The following is a 19,680-nucleotide window of genomic DNA, read 5'->3' on the forward strand; positions in this document are numbered from 1 at the left end:
AAAAAAAAAAAAAAAAAAGTGTACTCAGCTATGGCTCGTCTGAGATGTCTAGTACTAAGGTCCAAGGTGAACTTGGTTTTACTGATTTCTCTCAGGTGTGATTTTGTAGAATAACTGATAGATGATTCCATAGAAGAAAATTTTTACTAGTATGTTTCTTTTTTAAAAAGTTACATGACTAGAACTTGATCATCATGAAAAATTAGAAAGTATAAACAATCAGAGATAAAATAGTCATGTTTATGCTACTCAGAGATAACCACTGCTATGATTTAAATGTATGTTCTTCCAGATTTGCCTATACACATATGTTTATATCTAATAGTAATGAGGTTAGATAATATATCCTGCTTTTTCACTTAACACTATTACATGAACCTCTATTTTTGTTAGTAGTCACCTGTATCATCTTTCCATAGTATCACAGTAGCATATTCTAAGAATGGACCAGAATTAACCAATTCCCTATGATTGTTCATTTAAGTTGTTTCTCATCTTTTGTTCGATCACAAGCACCATGCATGTCCCTGTTATTGGAAGAGATGTGTAGAGCTGGTTTTTCACAAGGAAGCCTCAGGCATTGGACAGATGTGTCCCCAACCTTGGCCCTTCCAGCAGATCCACTATGTGTCCTGCTTCTGCACTGGCTCTTTCAGTGACAGTCTAGGAGCCTCCAGGGAGAGCCAGTGAGCAAGGGTTCAACTGGCTCTGTTTCCTCGCACTTTTCGCGTGGTTATTACATGTCATCTGTTTTTGATGATCATTTGGCTTGTTTTCACCTTTATTCATGTTTACATTATCTCACTGACCAAACACTTTCCAGCAGAACCTAGAAGGAATGAAGCGGGGGCTGGCGCAGAGGGGAGCAGGGGGAGGACAAGTCAATGAGTACTTTACCTTCTGTGTCTAGATCTGCAGATTTGATGCTGTCCTTATTATTATTAATTATTATTATTATCTGAAGTTCCTGCTTTATTTAAATTTCCCTAGTTGTTACCTGGTGTCATTTTTCTGTCCCAGGATCCCATCCAGGATAACCTATTACTTTTAGTCATCAGCTTTACTTAGACTTTTCTTGGATGTGACAGTTCCTCAGACTTCCCTAATTTTTGGTGACTTCGACAGCTTTGAGGAATACCTATTAGGTATTTTGTAGAATATCTGTCAATTGGAATGTATTTGATGTTTTTCATTATTAGAATGGGGTTACATATTTTTTGGGAGGAAGACTCCAGAGGTAAAGTTCTATTTTCATCACAAAATATTAATTTTTATCACATGCTAATGGTGTCAACCTTGAGCTCCTGGAAGAAGTCATGTTTACTAGATTTCCCTACTATAAAATTACTCTTTTATCTCATATTTTTATTTACTTATTTATTTATGAGAAGGAGTCTTGCTGTGTCACCAAGACTGGAGTGCAATGGCGCCATCTTGGCTCACTGCAACCTCCACTTCCCAGGTTCAAGCAATTCTCCTGCCTGAGCCTCCCGAGTAGCTGGGATTACAGGTGTGTGCACCACCATGCCCAGCTAATTTTTGTATTTTTAGTAGAGATGGGGTTTCACCATGTTGGCCAGGCTGGTCTCAAACTCCTGGCCTCCAGTGATCTGCCCGCCTTGGCCTCCCAAAGTGCTGGGATTACAGGCGTGAGCCACTGCACTCAGCTTGTCTCATACTTTAGTCTGTACTCTTTGGAAGGATGTCACTTTGCCCAATCCATACCAAGGGCTCCTTCTCCTTAAGGGAGGTGTGTGTATGCAAATTATTTGTAATTCTCCTGTATAAGATGTATAAGATATTTTTCTATTCTCCCACAATTATTTATTTATGCATTCAATCATTTATTTATATCAGTGTGGACTCATGGATATTTATTTTACACTTTGGTTATAATGCAATACTGCCTCATTTATTTTGTTGCTCAATTTGATTCAATTTTGGTCATTCAGTAGATCTTTCATTCAGGGCTCCTTTGTCTATTGTGGTATTCGTTTTTTTGTTTGTTTGTTTGTTTTTTGAACACTTCAAATGTTCTGGCTCTACAAGATGCTTCAGGTGCTTCTTGTATATTTTGTGTCCTAGTTCTAGACTCAGTCATTTCTACAAGAAGCCCTGGTTTCTGCTATTATCAAATGCCTTTGGAAACGAAGATCAGGGTAGTAGATGTGCTTATTGCTGCTGAGACTTCTAGATTTGTAGTGACTTCATCGGTCCTAGACCCCCTTCCCTTCAGCTGATAGAGCAAGAAAATATATGTATGAATGCCAACTCATGTACATACACATATCTATAAATATTTTTATATATAATCACCTGTATCTCTATTAAGCTAAATATTAATTCATAGTGATATCTCCAAGTTCATTACCACATGGACCATTCTAACCTCCTCCAACATTTCTCACCATCCACCCTCTGTTTACATAATTGTAGAATTCCAGTATACAGGTAGAGTGGTCTGAGAATTGATAACCAATAGCCCCATGGGAAACAATTTTATGAACTAGAATAGGGTGCTTGTGTACAGCTTCTTTGGCCTTTAGTCTGCAGATTCTGTTCATATACAAGGTTACTTTGATGACCATCTTGTCCCCGACTCTTCAGTGAGGTTGTTTCCTACATTGGCAATGCATTTACATTGTCTTGTTACAGTTTGCATTTCATTCTAGGATTCCTCTGACCTCTTAGTTTTTTTTTTAATTTGCATACATTAAGGATTATTCTATGTGCTATAAAGTTCTATGGGTTATGACAAATATGTCGTGTCATATATACACCACTACAGTATTGTATGCAAGAGTTTCACTGCCCTAGAAATTCCCTGTGCTTCACCTATTTAACCATCCCTCCTCTTTCCAAACCCCTGACAATCACTGATCTTTTTTATCATCTCTATAGTTGTGTCCTTTGAAGAATGTCATATAAGTGGAATCATATGCTATACAGCCTTTACAGACTGACTTCTTTCACTTAGCAATATGTATTTAAGATTCATTCATGTCTTTGCATAGCTTGATAGTTAATTTGCTTTTTATCACAATGAATAATATTCCATTGTATAAATGTATCACAATTTGTTTATCCACTCAACTATTGAAGGACATCTTGGTTGCTTCCAGCTTTTGGCACTTATGAATAAAGCTTCTACAAAAATTCATGTGTGGGTTTTTATGCGGACATACATTTTCCATCAATTTGGTAAACACCTAGGATACACAATTGCTGCATTACATGGTAAGACTATGTCTAACTTCATAAGAAATAGTCAAACTGTCTTCCAAAGTGGCTGTACCATTTTGCATTCCAATCAGCAAGAATGAGAGTTCCCATTGCTTTACATCCTTGCCAGCAATTGGTATTGTCAATTTTTGTAGATTTTAGCATTGTATAAGTGTGTAGTAGCATATAGTTGTTTTAATTTGAAATTCTCTAATGACACAAGTTGTTGAGTGTATTTTCCTATGCTTATTTGGCACATGTATCTTCCTTGGCGTGAAGTCTGCTCAGGTATTTTGCCCATTTTAAAATTGGGTTGTTTCTTTTTCTTGAGCTTTAAGAATTCTTTTTATATTTTGAATACAAAATCTTTATCTGTGTTTTATAAATATTTTCTTAGTGATGCACTTTTAATTAGCACTTGGGGATTGAGTACCACTTTCCAACACTAAAAGCTTACATACAATGCTAAATGCTATTAATGATCTACCTGTGTTCACCCTGTTTGCTTTGCTGTTCCCAGAAATGACCGCAACGCTTCTCTCACTCCCTTAACCCCATCCATTCATTGTCAAAGGACTTTTATGTACTGCAGTCCTCACTGTGTATCTCTAGAAATTTCTTTCCTTTGTTTATTTTAACTGAATGACCAAGGTGGTAACGTGCTTATTCATCTATCTGCCATAAGGTTTCCAGGGAGAATCCAACCTGCTTGTTTCCTGGTTTTGGAGGAAACAAATGGGTTTAGAGGAAGTTGCTCACAATATTTAGGTTGTGGCATGTTGTGGGTGAGGTTAACCATTGTCTGTCTTCCTTTCCATGGCCTCCAGTCATCAAGCCTCCTTTGCGTCATTTTAAACGCCCTGCTTATGCATCTAGCTCCTATGCACCTTCAGTCACAAAGAAAACTGATGAACATCCTGCAAGATATAAGATGCTGGATCAGAGGATCAAAATGAAAAAGATTCAGAACATCTCACATAACTGGAACAGAAAATAGGCCGAGGGGAAGAAGAGAGGGAGTGAAGGAGGGTCTACCTATCTGCTTCTCAGCACCCACTGGCCACAGCAGGACACACCTCCAAGACCTTGGAGGCTGTTGGGGCAGGTACTATCCTGGTTAACTCTACCAAGGTGAAATGAAAGTTGTATGTGATTTTCTTCTTTGTTGTTCTTGTATAGACTCATCAGTTGCTGGATGTGGGATCAGCCCAGACTCTAGCAACAAACTAGCAAGAGGGGTGTGTTTATGGTATAGGTCTCTAAAAGTATAAATTGGACCAAAATTAAAATGATACGAACTTAAAAAATAAAATAAAATTCCTCTCATTGCCACTTTTTTTCATCTCTAAAAGTTACTTGCCCCCAAAAGAATATTGGTTTAATAATCACCATATTTAAGAAATGCACTGCTAAAAACTTATTTTCCAATTTTAAATACACCTATTTAAAATGTAAATACACTTATTTAAAATTCAAGTAAATATGAAACTATCAAAGTAAATGTATTCAAAACAGAAGCTGTGCTTCTGAATGTAAAAATATTAAAAGGAAGAGAAGACTGATGAATTGTTATATTCATGGACATTTCAGAATTCACGCTTACAAAGCAAATCGAAGTTAAAAAAAAAAAGACTTCTGTGCCCCATGAAGATTGTGCCTCGTGCCCAATAACCTCATGTACCTTTAAGAATTTGAAGACTTTCAGGAGATGCATTTGGCTTCATTTTCCTCTAATCTTTTACTTCTACCCATAGTAGATGATACTAAAAATCTTGCCTTAAAGACTTCAGGTTTGAGAGTCAATGCAAAAGATGTCAGTTTGATTTTGTGGTCCTAGGCCAAAAGGGTGTAAAATTCTGAGCCTAGTTTAAATTCTTTATTTTCAGATTGTTCTGGACTGAAAATAAAGAATTTAAAGTAGGCTAGAGATGCCTTTAAGTTACATTTCAGATCCTCTTCACAGCATGCTACATATCTAAAGCCCTTGGGATCCTGATTGCTCTCACAGCTGTTGGTGGAATCCACAGCTTTATAACTCACCTCTTTTCATGGTGGCATTTTTAGCCCTTCTGTGTCTCTCCCTAGAATTTTTACTTTGGGGCTAAAATCACAGAAGTAGCAAGGAAAGGCTCAAGACTAGAGATAGCTTTCAGTCTCTTCAGAAATAGCCTGGTGCAGTGAGAAAACTAGGTTTGTTTTCAGGCCAGTCTGATCTGCATCCTATTCTATCTATAACTACTTGCAGGTCCCTGGTCAGATGGCATAATTTTTTGATGCCTCCATTTGCTTAACTAGAAACTAGGATTCATAATACCCACTCTGCACTTTGTATTGAAGATTAATGATAATGTAGGTTTTGGTTGCTGTGGCTGAACCTGGCCAGTAATAGGTGCACAACCAAAGTAGCTAAGAGCATTTCATAATCAGGATGAACTCTCCAGGACAGCCCTACAAGGAAGAAGCTGTTTGTTCCCAGATGGCCTCGACCTTCAAGGCTTGATTGTAAAGAGTTTAGTGTTGTCTCCTTCTCTCATTCCCTGCAGTTCATTTCCAATAAACCTCAGTTATTCAAGTTGAGCAAGTTCCAGAATTTAGTGCCCACCATGCTATTGAGCAGTTTATTTATAATACGCTTTATGATGATACTTCAGAGAAATGCAATTGCTATACAAAAAGAAAAATCATTGTGACTTTTTGTTAAGGAGGTGATTGCAATTCTTAACTCCCTGACTGGTGTCTGGGTTAGAAGACCCTTCTGCAGGCTGGTAGTGTCTATTCCATCTGGATTAGGTTAACTCAACAGGTAATTCCTATCTGTTTATAGACAGGTACTTTAGTGCTTGCTGCGCAAAGTTATTTGGCTACACAATGAGGAGGCCCATGGGAGTAGTAACCCCCTCAAATAATGTTCCCCATCTGTCTGTCAATACCTTCCATCTTAGGTACTGAGAATTTAATGAGGCTGTGTTTTCTTGGCTGTGCTTCTTGATGTTGGAAGCCATGCTCCCGGGGAAAAAACCTCCTGTATTCCTTTCTCCTAAGATGTGAGTTTTTTTCAACCTTTGCTAATATTTTAATGGAGCAAATGTACAGATGTTGAGATTTTGCATTGCTTATAAAATGCCTACCATATTTTTTGCATGATAGATTGTATAGAAATACAGATTATATTCTTACAGCAAATAAAAAGATGCTTTTAACAGACTTTCTTGTATGTGAGCCATTTTCTTCTCTGAAATTCCGGGATGTTAGATGTTAGCTAAATTTGCTGCTGTTCAGCCCTGAATATCTTGTCAAGGTGGACAGTATAACTTATCCATTTCAATTTTCTTCCTTATTGTATAGGTGATAGTTCATTTTTTAACCTTTTCCTCCCTATACACCCAGTAAATAAATGTGTTAATATAAATAACCCATAATCGGGGTTAGTCAGTAGGTAAGCACTTGTGTTATCAACTCAGTTTATATCATTCCAGACTAAGCTGTCTTGCTAGTGGTTAAGAATTGGGACTTTGTCCAGCTACTTGGTAGGCTGAGGCAGGAGAATGGCATGAACCCGGGAGGCAGAGCTTGCAGTGAGCCAAGATCTCACCACTGCACCCTAGCCTGGGTGACAGAGTGAGACTCTGTCTCAAAAAAAGAAAAAAAGAATTGGGACTTTGGAGTTTAGAAAAACTTACAATTAAATCCTAACACTGCCTTTTGTTTGCTCTGGGAGCTTTACTAAATTGCATAATATCTCTAAACTTTAGTTTCTTTAGCTGCAAATTGAGAATAATAATACCTGACTCATTATAGCACAGGGCTGCCCTTACAGCAAGGGTTCAATAAATATTAGCTATTATTTCTTGGAGACACAGTGGAGTATGGTAAAAAGAAGTTAGGCCCTGAGTTCAAGAGTAATGTCCGTTACTAATTCCATGACATTAGGTACATAATCTTAAACTTTAGTAAGAAGGAGTTAATTTCACCATGTATTTTCCCATTTGGCTATTCCCATAGGCACCAACTTCTGACATCCCCACCTCCAATAATTTCTCCACCTATATCCCCATGCCTTTGGCCTCCTTGGGCCTCCATCTACTGTGGCTGTCTCTTGCCCTCATGACTGACTAGGAGTCTCCCACCATCTCCCTGTGACTTACTTCCTGCAACCACTGCCCTTCACTCTGTCCCTATTTACCCTATCTCCTTCTCCACACACAATTGCTTTATTCTTCCAAATTTCCACTGACACAAGTCAACTGCAGAGAGCAGACTTTTCCTAAAGGTTTAGGATGATAGCGCAGCAGAATCAACTATTTAAAAATTTAAAAATTAGGGCCAAACATGGTGGCTCATGCCTGTAATCCCAGCACTTTGGGAGGCTGAGGTGGGTGGATCATGAGGTCAGAAGTTCAAGACCAGCCTGTCCAATATGGTGAAACCCCGTCTCTACTAAAAAATACAAAAAAATAGCCGGGTGTGGTGGCACATGCCTGTAGTCCCAACTACTCAGGAGGCTGAGGCAGGAAAATCACTTGAACCTGGGAGGCAGAGGTTGCAGTGAGCCGAGATGGCGCTACTACACTCCAGCCTAGGTGACAGAGTGAGACTCAGTCTAAAAAAAAAAAAAAAAATTAGACAACAGCGACCACAAAATATCAGCCAATCTCCCTTTGCGGAGGATTTCTCACAGGCTGTGGATTCCTGAGGCACAGATTTGTCTCCATCTTCTCGCCCTTCTCCTTCTACCAAGACCTTTCTCCTCCCCTGTTGCATTCAAATTCCTTGAATGTGCAGGATGGTCCACTTCTCATCCCCTACACCGCACATTTTCAAGGCACAGAAACTCACCACATATTTTCAGCACCACATATTTTCAAGACAGGTGAGCTCACCCTGACAAACAATGGGCACTGACTCTGGGTCTCACTCCTATAAGCACAAAAAACCCACAGCAGATTTGAAATGGCAGTTTTTCGCTTAAACAAAATCCAATCCTTAGGGCAAGACCAATCCATGTAAGAAAAGAACCCTACAAATAAGTCCTTTCCTCTTCCACCACCACCTCTCCTGCCCACCCCACATGACCCTGCCCAGGAGTTCTGCTTGTTTATTTTTTTTTCCCGTTCAGTTATAATATCAGCCTCACAAAGGTAGGGCAGTGACTTTCATTTATAGGAGCTTAGAGAATGAAATTCTCTTGTTTTCCTACCTTTTCCTTCTGCAAGCCAGTTAAGCCTTATCATGAGCACATCCACGAAGCTTTTGAAATAGAACAGACACTCCAGCATCCCTCTGTTAGGATTTCTTGTCCCTGCAGGATAGAAGGGGAGGGTAGAGATGGTTGATAGCCAGCATTTTTTAAGTCTAGGATTTTCATCCAAATCTCTGTTCCTTAGATGAAAGGCCACTTACACATCAGCAAGCTTTCAGTTTGTTTTCCCATTGGCTGCAACTTCACATGATCATTTATCTTCTCTTTGATCCATTTTCAATTTAAAAGAAATCTCTGTTGGAACAACATGCTGATTTATTGAGAGTTTGTCAAATTAGGTTGGAACTGGGGATGCCCTGGGACTGAGGGTGGGAGTGGGTGAAGGCTTCATGACTTGGCTTCCAAGCGTGGCCCTGATGTAGCCTCAAGTGCCCTCAGCAAGGCCAGTTGAGGCAAGAGAAGGCCCTGCATCATAAATGGTGACAGTAGGCCTTTGCTAGTGGTTTTATTTTTAAGACTGATCTAGGAGACTTATGAGTATTCATTATACTTTTGTTACATTCACAGAACATGAAAAGCTGCTTTTGGGGAATAACAAGTGATAATAACTATGGAATACTCTCCTCATCTGCATATTTTAACTTCACATGTTCATATTTTAACTGCATCTTTAACTCATGGTGTTCAACTTGGGTTCTCTGTGAATGTTCAATGGCATGCTTTGTTTTGTACACCTGAATAAGAGATTCAGCTGAGCCAAGCATATAGAACCACTTCATCTGGATCTCAGTCATTATGGAGACAATTCATTTATGGTCATTGCCCTTTAAGAAGCATCTCTCATGATTCACTAGGTAAAGGAAGATTCCAAACTTTTGTAAGACACAAAGGTAAAAGGATACTAAATAAATATAACAGGAGAGAAAAAAATATGTGATCGTGAAACTGCCTTTGCAAAATTATGACAGTAAGAGAAATCTGACATAGTTGACTCCCTCTTGCTTCTGATCTCCAAGCTGCCCTTAGTCATTCCTGGGTGTAGGCTAAGCTAACTTTGGGAGAAATTTAGTGTATAGTTTAACTTGAAAGGGAGGATGATAATAGTCCCTCCCTAAAACTAACCCCTTCCTTCCTCAGGGACCAAAAACTGCCTTTGTAAGACTGAAGAAAGGCCACAAGGACAGGATTATGGGAGGAGCCTGAACTCTGCTAAAATGTAGGCACAGTTTCTATAATCCTTTACTGCTCAGGAGTCATATGGCCAGAGGGCACAAGATTTGTGACTTCCCCAAGTGCTCCTATAGATAACATCACTATCGTCGAACCCAAGACTGATTTTTTTTTTTTAGATGCTTTTCAGACTGACCCCACCTGGACTTGTGACTTCTAACACAACTAATCCTGTGGCCACACCCAGGGGGCAGACTTAGTGCATGAGGACCATTTTTCACACCCTTATGATCTCATCTCTAACCAATCAGCAGCACCCATTCCCTAGCCCCTACCCACCAACTTGCCCATAAAATCTCCTGACCTCAGAGCCCTGGAGCCTTCAGGGAGACTGGTGTAAGTGATAACTCCAGTTCTCCAGTGTAGGCCCCCCTTGAGTCAGTTAAACTCTTTCTCTACTGCAATGCTGAGATCTCAGTGGATTGCTTTTTTTCTGTGCAGCAGGCAGGAAGAACTCATCGGGCAATTACAATCATAATGGGCAACAGTTTGAAATGATAGAACACTGCTCTAGCATAGTCAGTTTCAAAATCCAGGTAATAATTTTTGAGACTCCACCAGGTCCCTGGCACTTTAAGATATGCTAATATATTTTTTAACTCTTATAATAAACTTTTGTGGGAAGACTTACTGTCCTTATTGCTGATTAGTCAATGGGTTAAATTTTTCAGAAAGTTTGCAGAACTAGTGAGGAAAGGTAGAAACGAGGTTCTCACAGAACAACATGGTGTACCCATGTTGAACCTGGTGTACACCTTTGTTGAACCTGCTCACTGGCATCACGAGTCTTTCATACTCAGCCATGCTCCTGTCATCCAACATAGAATTCAGGACCAGCGGCAATGGTATGATTCTTCTCAATACTCAGGATTGTTAGTTTCCCCCTCCCTCTTAGGCTAGGATTGATTGTGTCCTCTATTGAACCCATGTTATGAAGCATGAAGAAGACTTACATACCTTTCCAGGAGAAGAGCTGACATAACTACCTACACATCTGGACCTCTGGCCTCCATGCACCATTGCTCATTGGATGTGTCTCCCCCACCTCTCATCAGTTAATCCAAATGGTTGGCTCTTTCTCCAACTTGTGACTTTTTTCCCTGTCCTCTCATTTAGGACATGTCAAAAGCACAGTCCATGTGGGAAAAAAACATTCCCTAATTGTTGTGTTTCTCACTTCTGTGGATATCTGACTCTACGCCATTCTCTTATTCTTCCCTAAAGTCTCAGAGGAAGCTATATTCTCATGTTTAAAACCTGTTTCCCCCACTGACCCATATCCTGTTTCTACTGCTGAAATATATTTGATTTTTTATAGAAAGTCAAGAATGGAATCCAACCATTTTGGATAGATATCCAAACTGCCAAAGCACAGTGATGTTTCCACAGGCCCATTCCCCTTGAACTTTCTGAATCTATCAATTTGTCTTTGTCAGTCTCTCTGTCCTGTACCTGCACTCCCGATCACCTGCTGGACTTCTTCATCAGAGTGTCTTGGAGTGCTAAAAGTGTCACTCCCATATTCTCCTGCAGTTCTCATACTGTCTTCTCCCTGATGTCTATATTTCTGTTATTGCTACTACCATTTTCCTAGTTACTCATTCTCAAAGACTTTATCTTTTATATTCCTCCAAATCCATCTTCACATTTGTCACTGATCCTTCTCTGGGATTCTGCTTCTACCTCTAGGTTCCTTCCTTAGGAATTATAGCCCTCCATTGCAAGAGAGATATCCCCTCTCATGTCAGACTCCCCCTGGAGCCAGAAAACCCACCTCCAGCGACCAGTGCCAGAGGCTGTATCAAGAGAAACATGAAGAACAAGTTTTCCAACATGTGCATTCTCCCCTGTTGGAGGAGTGTGTCCACTCCTGTCTCATCCAGAGGGCTTCTCACAGAGGGCTTCTCTCGGTCGCTGAGAAGACTCAGTACCTGTCAACGAGAAGCAAACACTTTACAGAGAGATCTGGGTACTCCTGACACCTTGCACAAAGGTCTCTCTTTTCTTCTACTCCCCTACCATACTCAGCATACAGAGATCAAATGAGTACAAAGCATTTGAATTCAAACATTCTAAGCCAAAAAGACATAAATATCACCAGATAATTCTGTTCAATAAATAAATACATGGGGAATATACTAATTTTCAAAGGACAAAGTTTCTCATGAAGTGATGTCTATTACTTATTACTATTTTGCACCACCTACCTTCACATGGAGCTGCTTGTTGACTGAGCCAGGTCTATTCTCATTTTTGTTCATATGGCTTCATTTTCATGACATTTCTTTTACTTGCCTTTGGAAATCTTAGTTGTTTTCCTAGGCCCCGCATAAACTTTCACCTTCTCTGGGACTTGGTCCCTGATCTCCCCAAGTAAAAGTGGCCTTTTGCTGAGATTAGTCCTCATAATACTCATTTTACTTATTTGAGACACTTAAATCATTCTACCACAAATTACATAGATCTTAGTGCTTTCCAACTATATTATCATTTCCTAGAAAGCAGGGACCATCCCATTTCTTTTTCATACTGTATCCTCTGTAGTGATCAACATAGTGCTTTATATAAAACAGATCCTTAAAAATGTAATGAGAGGCTGTGGTACCAAATGGAACTAAGATAGGGATAGAAAATGTATAAACTCAGGGAAAACGTTACCACTCTTCATCTCCCACTTCCAGCAGACCATCACTAACTTTTCTCACGAGGCTCAGAAATAGCCTCAGAAACCTTGTCAACACAGAGCTCCAGGCAATTGGTTCCGATCCATTGGAGTTTTCATTCTGTTAAAATCAATTAGTATCCATAGATGAAGAAAGAGTATAGTTTTGCCTTTATCTTAATGCTCTGTTGTGCTGATTAAACATCTCTTTATGTGCCAAAATCTCACTTCATCCAGATAAATAAATTTGTGTTTAAAGATTGAAACGTCATTTTTTTTTAAAAAAAAAGCTACTTTGCTCTTCATATATCTCTGCTATATTTTTAAGACTCAAAAGCCCCAGTGAAGAGAGGAACACAGCTCCAGCCCTTAGAACCTTTCCTTAGAAGTAGGTAATTTGTCTGAACCTTTCTTTTCCTCAAACATCCTACCACGGAAAGTACTGTGGTTTCCCGAATTTTGGAAACAAATATCAGAGTGTGATCTCACCATTTACTAAACTAGGCTAAAATGCCTTGGGAGATGTTGTGTGAGACAGCACAGTTGCGTTTTCTATGAACAGCCTCCCATCTGAAAAGAATTTGAATGTTAATAAGCCACATACAATGGTGTCACTGAAAGGGCATCGTGCCTTGATCATTTCTAGAAATGAGGTTGAAGCCATGATGATTAAGTGACTCAAAGGTTTCCGTCGGCACACAAAAAATTATACTGGTTTATTTAATTTGATGGACTCAAGCAACAGAGCACACCTGACTTGCTCACAGTCACTTCTTAGGCTGCACTGCCACCTGGTGTCCTATAGAGGCATGAGTTTCAGGGAATCCATGGTAGTTTTTAGTCGGATGAATATTGAGTCTTAGATTTCGAAAGGGCAAGTAGGTTGGGAAGAGTACCATTTTCATTCATTACATTTCCGTATAGGTTTATTCCTTCATCAAACATAAGGATTAGCTTCTTGAAAAGTCATATTGTTTAGGGGTGTGTGTGTGTGTGTGTGTGTTTGTGTGTGTGTGTGTCTACATAAACAAACCTTAATCTATGAAGAAAATAGAGCTGGGGGAAATAGTGTGAGAGGAACTGTAGAAATCATAGTAAATATAATAAAGACAGAACTCTAAATAAAAGACAATATCCATGATATTTTATACATGGAAACAAATAATAATGACTAAGACACTATTAATTTCTATTTATTAATCTTAGTATGCTAATGCTGACCCAACTTCCATTTCTAAGGTTGTCCCCCGCCTGTCTCTTCTAGAGAAGCTGAAAACGCTAAACACTCAACTTCCCAGTTGTCCTACATCTGGGGGCAGCCTCTTCCAGTTCTCCTTTTCCTGACTGGAGTGCCCACTTGAGCCTGGAGATACAGCAGCCCATGAGTTCATGACAAGCATGGAAATGAAATCTGACATGCTCTATGTGTCAGAGCAGAAAGACTGAATGTGCCTGGACTCCGATTAGATTACTCAACTGCTAAGCCAGCCTTGGCTGACTTCTTGGGAGTTACTACTGTGTGAGAAAAATAAACCCCTATTTCTTTAAGTTGCTGTTAAGTTAGTATTTCTGTTGTTACTCCAGAAGCCAGTTTCTAATTAAGTAGAAAACCCTGCTTCCCTGAAATTTGAGTGAAAAGCTTACACATTAGTTTTATTTTACTTTTTTGCAGAACAGAATTGGCACACACACACACACACATACACACACACACACACTGCATCCTCCAGTGAACTTCTCAATGCTGATGTGATTTTATGACTTCAGTCATTGACAGCATGGTTCTAGCTTCCTCTGAAGTTGGAACTGTCATTTTTTCTTACACTCCGGTTGACTCTCCTGTCTTACTTGTGGCAGGACTGCAGCCTCAGGCATCTGAATGACAGATAAGCACATTCCTAGGAGGGGGAAGAGTGGAGCAAAGATCACACACTTTTGATCTGAAGAAGGCCCATGTTATGGTTGCAGAGTGAACAATTGGGAGGCTGGCATAAGATGAGCCTCTCAGGATAAGCAAGGGCTGCATCATGTTGGGGATTAGACTTGATATTAAATGTAATGAAAATAGTTTTTACAAAAACTTAGCAGGATCCCAGCAGGATAAAAGTCATATTTCACAAAGATTGCTGGGACTGCCAAATGGAGATGGGTTAGTAGAGGGTAGGAGAAAAAATTAAGAAGTCAATAACAACAACAAAACCATAGAGATAAGGAGGAATTGAGGCCAGACTAGGGGGTGGCATTGGAAATACAGAGGTAGTAGATTTGATATGAACTTGGGAAGTAGAATGAACAGAATTTGGATAGAGAGTTGAAGACAGTTGAAGATAGAGAGTTGAAGACAGAGGGCGAATGTAGGCACTGGTTACTGAGAGATCACTGGGGTAGGCTGGAGAAGGTGAAGAGGGTCCACACTGGGGACAACAGAAAACAGTTTTCCTTTTGCAGAGTTTGTAAGACACACACTGAGCAGTTTGATTTGCTGGTCAGGTGCTCAGATAAAGGTTCGAAAGAGAACTAGAAACTTCCAAAGGACCACACTACGTAATTTCCAAATGTTCCTGGTCCACCTGTCCTCCCCCTCAACTATATTTATCATGACTTTTGGTGGCCTAGGTGGGTTCTGTGAATTTAACCCTCGAGAATGTGGAATGCAAAGATCTTAGAGGAGAATGTAACACCAGTGTGGGATTTCAGTGAAGGAAGATTGGCAAGTGCTGCTTTAGAAAAGAATTTTAGAGATAGGGTCTCCTTGTGCTGCCCAGGGTGACCTCGAACACCTGGGCTCAAGGGATCCTCCCGCCTCAGCCTCCTAAGTAGCTGGGACTTCAGGTGTGCACCATCACACCTGGCTTGTGCTGCTTGAATTTGGTTAAAATGTAGTCCCAAGGCTCTAATTCATAAGAAACTTGTAGTTATTAAAAGAAACAGAAACTGCATAGTCTAGACAGCCATCAGCAAATGTCTTTAGGAAAGTGTTGGCTTCTCAGTTTATGTTACAAACCGGTTAGGGCCGGCAGAGTACAGAACTCGGGGTCTTCATGAGCAAGTGGAAATCCAGTGGGACGTCTGTTCTTTATTGTTTTCTTACTGGAAGGTGCAGGATGCATGCACTCATTGTCCGCAAATGTGTACCAGTCTCATTCTCTTTCTTCATGCCTTTATTCCTGATCTAGAATACCATTGATTCATTCCTTCATTCAATAATATTGGTCAAATTCCTTTCCTGTTTTAGGTGCTAAGAATGCAGCAGCGACTAAAACACAGTCTTAGGTCTCCAGGAGCTCTCATCCAGTGGGCAGATAGCTTTAGGAGCAAATAGCTAGCCAACAACGTGATGAGGGCTGTGCCTGAGCTGTGAAAACAGAAGGAGTTGTTAACTCTGGGGTTGCTGCAGGAAGAGAATTGGGGCACATAGGACCTGGTCCCTGTCTCCCTCCCCAGTATCTTCTGCAGCCATTTATCTGCCCCTTATGCCTTTCATGCCAGTCATACCAAAGCTTGTCTTCATCCCTAGGTAAGCTCATTTCTTCCTGATCCCTATGATGAGCCACATTCCAGGAGAATATGTCTGTAACTGCCTAAAAGGAAGATAAACCTTTCTGGCTACAGGCAGGTAAAATATAGGCTGGGAAAAAACCCAGTCACCAGAACCTTGTTAGAAGTCTAAAGAAGATGAAAATGGATAAAAAATAACTGAAAATACACGTGAAACTTAACGTGAAAAATAAGATAGGAAGCAGTTAAAACATAGTAGAATAAAATTTAGAGAAAGTGAAATAACGTAAGAATTTGAGAGATTGTATTAGTTAAGGAAAGGAATGAGAAAATTGATAATACTGCATATAATTGAGTGGATAAATTTATTTTAGAATAGAACAGTTAAAGTTTAAAAATATGAAGTTAAAATATGGTAAAAGATTGAAGCTGGATAAGGTAAGGTATATATTATGAAACTTTAGAAAGATGCAAAATTCAGCTAAAACCAGTTAATCTAGTTACTATCACCTCATGTAGACTTTCCAAATTTCCCATAAGTGATAATACCCAGGAAAGATAAAATATAAAGAAAGATAGAAATTAAAAAGGTGAAAAGTCACAGCACCACAAAGCTGAGGCTAAAAGATCAAAACAACATTATACTATAAACATGGTTAAACAAATTAGTAAACATAAAATGTACAATATGCAATTCTATTTTTTTTTTTTTTTTTTTTTTGAGACAGGGTCTTGGTCTGTTGCCCAGGCTGGAGTACAGTGGCATGATCACTGCAGCCTCAAACTCCTAGACTGAAGAGGTCCTCCCACTTCAGCCTCCTGAATAGCTGGGACTACAGGCATGTACCACCACTCCTGGCTAATTTTTCAGTTTTTTGTAGAGACAGGGTCTTTCTACATTTCCCAGGCTGGTCTCAAACTACTGACTTAAAATGATCCTTCTTCCTCAGCCTCCCAAAGTACTGAGATTACAGCTGTGAGTCGCCGTGCCTGGCCTGGAAATGCAATCCTTGATGAGATAGTGAGGCATTTTTCCTCAATTAGTTCAAGAATCCATTGCCATATATTATTTATTGCTAGAATGATATGATGTTTCATTTTTAGCATTGAGAAAACTAGTTCGCATAAATAAGGATATGGAAATGGATGAAGTTTTATTATAGTAATGTTTCTTAAATCTTTGAACTCTCTTTGGGTAATGTGTCAAAAATAAGCACATGGTAATCTAGCATTCTGACAGCTTAAATAGATCCTATTTCAATTTTGTTGTAAGTGAAGAATTGGAAACTACTTGAGTTAGAGAAGGATTTATAACTCAGGCGTTTGAATCATGCACATTCTCAATTTTTTTAAGTACACTAAAAGTCTTACCTAGACTCATCAAATGATTATAAATTACATATCTATATATGCCTGTCTGCATGTGTATACATAACATATGTATGTTAGTCATTCAGTGCTTGGAAAAAAAGAAACATTAATTATAACACACCTTTGTCGATATTATTATTTTTCTTGTGTCATGTTGGAGGGTGGGATAGTGGGTGACTTTGTTTGCAGAATTCCCTAAATAGCAGCAAAGAGCCCATTGCCACCCAAAGGAATCCCATGAGGGCAACTCAAAGAGAGCAGAAATGCCACATTCTAGCCCTTCAGAGCAAAAGGTGCAAGACACAGGGAGACAAGTGCTAGAGAGGCTTACACAGCCAGTATTTCATGGCAGGCCTTCGTTTTGTAGAGTGGGACAAGGTAAGATAGGAAATGATAGGCTGAGTGAAGATATAGGCCAGTTCTCAGGCAGATCGGTTTTAGCGGGGGGAGAGAGAGAGAGAGAGAGAGAGAGAGAGAAAGTCAAAAATTAGGAAACTAAATTATTTAAAGTATTCTACGTCAATGTGGCCCTTAGGAAGTTCATGATCCACTTGGTGGGCAAATCCCAATTGCAGACTGCTGTTTGAGACTACCATTTTGGGTGCCTGATTGGTTCTCCTTGGGTGAGGATACTAATTCTAGGGTTTTACATTTTTGTTTAGCTGGGGGAGAGGGTGACGCTGACGGAGTGTTCACCCTTTCCTGCCCTGAGAGTGTGCTCTTATGTGCCCATAAGGAGGACCTCCCCTCGTGCCCAGGGCTTCTGAGCACACCTCCATTATTGAACTTATTCCGTAGCTCCAGGGCTTGCTAGCTGTGTGACCTTGGACAAATGATCCAATCCTTCAAGTAACCACTTTCTTTCGATTAAGTGCACATCCTAGCAGCTGGAATGATTACATTAGAAAATGCACTAAAGCTCATAACACAGTGCCTGACACATAGTCAGTGCTCAGTGAATTATTATTTTTTTTCCCATCAAGATCACCATGCTTCCAGGAGCCTTCATAAAACAAGCGCATTCTCTCTTACCCATGGCATAGATTTCTAGGGGCCCCAGGAAGGCTCTCTTGCCCCCTACCCTTTCTATAAATTTTCCTTGAACTGGCTGATGCCTGAGTGAGGCTTTATTCCACTCATTTAAAGATGAGATCATCACTAAAATTTGCTCGAGAAAAGCTGGCGTGTGTGTGTGTGTGTGTGTGTGTGTGTGTGTGTGTGTCTAAAAGTTACTGCTGACGTCAATCACTGACATCTTAGAGAACAGGAAATCTTCCAGAGTTCTGCAAGAAGAACTCAATAGGTAATCAGACAGCATGAGCAGAAGGAAGTCAGGGATTTGAGGACGGAAACAGGCAGGTGGGGTATAGGATAAGGTACATGTATATGTATATATTGGGGGCAGAGGTGTGGGGGAAGGGAAATGAGGTCAGGAGGGGAACCGGTATTCTCCAAAGAGAACAAACCTGTACTGAGCATTTCGTGTGAGAAGGTCTCCATGGCACAAGCCTTCCTGTGCTAGTTCATCACATACTTACCATATCCTGAGGCAGCCATTACCATCCTGGTCTACCCGGGAGAATGCAGGCTGAGAGTGCTCTGTGCCCTGCTTCAGGTGACGCAGGTGGCACCTGGGGATGCTTCTGTTCCACCCCAGGTCTTCTGGAGTCCCAAGTTTTGCTTTTTCCTCACCAGCTGGCCACCACCTCCAAGAAGTCCCTGGGCTTGCTGCCCTCCTGGCCCATGGCGGCCTCTTTTTGAAGTACTTGGTGCCATGGGAATTATTCTCCCTGGGATGGCCTTGCAGAAATGCCTCTCCTAGCTGGGCTGCTTTATAGGCAGCACCTGTGATATGGTTTGGCGGTGTCCTTACCCAAATCTCACCTTGAATTGTAATAATCCCCACCTGTCAAGGGCAGGGCCAGGTGGAGATAGCTGAATCCTGGGGGCAGTCTCCTCTATACTGTTCTTATGGTAGTGAATAAGTCTCAGGAGATCTAATGGTTTATAAGTGGGAGTTCCCCTGCACAAGCTCTCTTGCCTGCCGCCATGAAGATGTGACTGGCTCCTCAATCACCTGCCACCATGATTGTGAGGCCTCCCCACCCATGCGGAACTGTGAGTCCATTAAACCTCTTTCCTTTATAATTACCCAGTCTCAGGTATATCGTTATTAGCAGCGTGAGAACAGACTAATACAACCTGATTCCATTGAGATTGGGCTCATGCATCCTCTCTTTAGCCCTTCTCACCTCACCCTCGACTCTTCCTGGGTCTCGCACTGGCCTGCCAGACTGCCTGGCTGGAGGGAGGTGTGCACTGAGCATCCTCCAAAGCTGACGCCAGCACTGGGGCACTGGAGAGGACTGGGTGATAGCGGCGGAAAGGTGGGCACGGATAGGTAAAGGAATTCCAGCCCAAAGGGGAAGGAGACAAATCCCAGTGAATATCTACTAGGGTTTTTCAGGTTTTCTTTTCTTTTCTTTTCTTTTTTTTT

General features: G+C 40.5%; 1 protein-coding gene across 3 annotated transcripts in view; it reads left to right on the forward strand.

The window, feature by feature from the left end:
• The window catches only part of PDE1C (phosphodiesterase 1C, calmodulin-dependent 70kDa), a 583,126-nt gene extending 578,365 nt beyond the window's left edge, over positions 1-4,761 (forward strand). For all 3 annotated transcript variants that reach the window (XM_011972179.1, XM_011972180.1, XM_011972181.1), the window contains one exon: positions 4,050-4,761. In XM_011972179.1, coding sequence (XP_011827569.1) covers positions 4,050-4,219 — 170 coding nt within the window. In that variant the 3' untranslated portion in view covers positions 4,220-4,761. The remainder of the gene's footprint in view (positions 1-4,049) is intronic.
• Positions 4,762-19,680: the final 14,919 nt, after the last annotated feature.

This window comes from Mandrillus leucophaeus, unplaced genomic scaffold (assembly GCF_000951045.1).
Source record: "Mandrillus leucophaeus isolate KB7577 unplaced genomic scaffold, Mleu.le_1.0 Scaffold128, whole genome shotgun sequence".
In the NCBI taxonomy this organism is placed as follows: domain Eukaryota; kingdom Metazoa; phylum Chordata; class Mammalia; order Primates; family Cercopithecidae; genus Mandrillus; species Mandrillus leucophaeus.